A 1,367-nucleotide genomic window follows, 5' to 3' on the forward strand; every position below is an offset into this window, starting at 1 on the left:
TTGGCTCCCTCAGACAAGGCTTTGGGCAGCTTGGGGTGTTCAGTGACAGTACCTGGTAAGGCCTGTTGCTGCTGATCAAGGACTTTTGGCATCCAGGGTATAACTTTGTCATATAGATTAGGTTCACCTGCTACCTGTGGCTCCAGGGGCTGGCTTTCTGGAATGCAGGGGAAGGGAGTCACTACCATTCCTTCAGGAATTCTGCAGTCCGAGGAGGTAAATACACAGGCAGGAACCTTGCCCTGGTGGATCTGTCCACATTTGGAGTCAATGTGGCTCTGCAATGTTGCCTTGACCTGGGCAAACAAATGTGGCATGGGGATAGACTCTGGGTCCATGATGGGTGAGAACATTGCACTATTTCCATTGTCCTCTGAGGCTATAGGCTCTGGGAGGCTTATGCTGGCTAGCGTTGTGCTGCTCCAGGACAAAGTCTGCTGGTCAGTGTAAGAATGGAGCAACTGGATGGACCGCTGGATCTTCTGGGGCAGGCCCCAGCGATGGTGAATTAGCTGCTTCTGGAGGTGGAATTCCAGTAGCCTCCGCACATGCTCCGGGAAGAAGAATAGTTCCCTGGTGAGAACTGAGACAGGCTTCCCTGGCCAGGAAGTTTTCACTGTCTCAGGAGACTGGGCTTTGTAACAGGGCTCATACGGTATGGGGCTCTGGGCATGCTGACTTCCCTCAAAGATAGCTGGCAAGCCCCACTGACGCTGGAGCTGTCTCTGCAGCAGGTGCCACTCCAAGGCTTCACACTCAGCCAGAGTCAGAAATGGGATATTGACCTGAGCTTGTTGCTGGTCAGATGGAGACACCCAATTTGGGGAAGGTGGGGAAGAGGGGGATGCTGATAGGGGTGGAGTTTTAGGTGGCAGGGGGAAGAAGGAGACATCCTTCAAGAAGAAAGGGCCCTTCATGGGGGTCTTGGACATGTTCTTCCTTTTGGGGAGGCCTTGGGAGCCCAAGAAAGTGGCAACTAAAGACTCACTGTGTAGAGAAGGGAGGCCACAGAATAGCTGGCTGTATTTCTTCTGCAGGTGGCTCCCCAAGTCACTAGCCTGGCCTCCAGGCAGTGGATAAAAACCACTTAGGAATTTAAGGTCTGGAGACGGCAAGGCTAGAGCCATAGGGTTTGGGATTTGCTCACAGTACTGTCTTTCTTCTGGGTTCATTATGGACCATTCAGAAACCCAGAACATCTGGGTGTGTTGGCTGGCCATACATGAACACAAGGTCTCATGCGAAATGGGATCAAATCTATGATTACAGACTTGAGAAATATTCTCAGACTGGTAATACAATGGTGGGTTTGGCATAAGCTGCCTCAGGGATTCTTCTACACGTCTGGGGAGCCCCCATCTCTGGAA

At 51.9% G+C, this 1,367-nt stretch overlaps 1 protein-coding gene across 1 annotated transcript; it reads right to left on the minus strand.

Annotated features, from left to right (window-relative positions):
• Positions 1-8: 8 nt before the first annotated feature.
• On the minus strand, positions 9-1,361 carry LOC100945347 (putative protein FAM205B; the record flags this gene model as incomplete). The annotated part of the gene is made up of 1 exon (XM_003803899.2): positions 9-1,361. A coding segment is annotated over one exon (1,353 nt), but the record flags the coding sequence as incomplete, so codon positions are not given.
• Between the last annotated feature and the right edge of the window lie 6 nt (positions 1,362-1,367).

The sequence above is a fragment of the Otolemur garnettii genome, unplaced genomic scaffold (assembly GCF_000181295.1).
Source record: "Otolemur garnettii isolate 467f Iridium unplaced genomic scaffold, OtoGar3 scaffold04697, whole genome shotgun sequence".
Taxonomy (NCBI): Eukaryota; Metazoa; Chordata; class Mammalia; order Primates; family Galagidae; genus Otolemur; species Otolemur garnettii.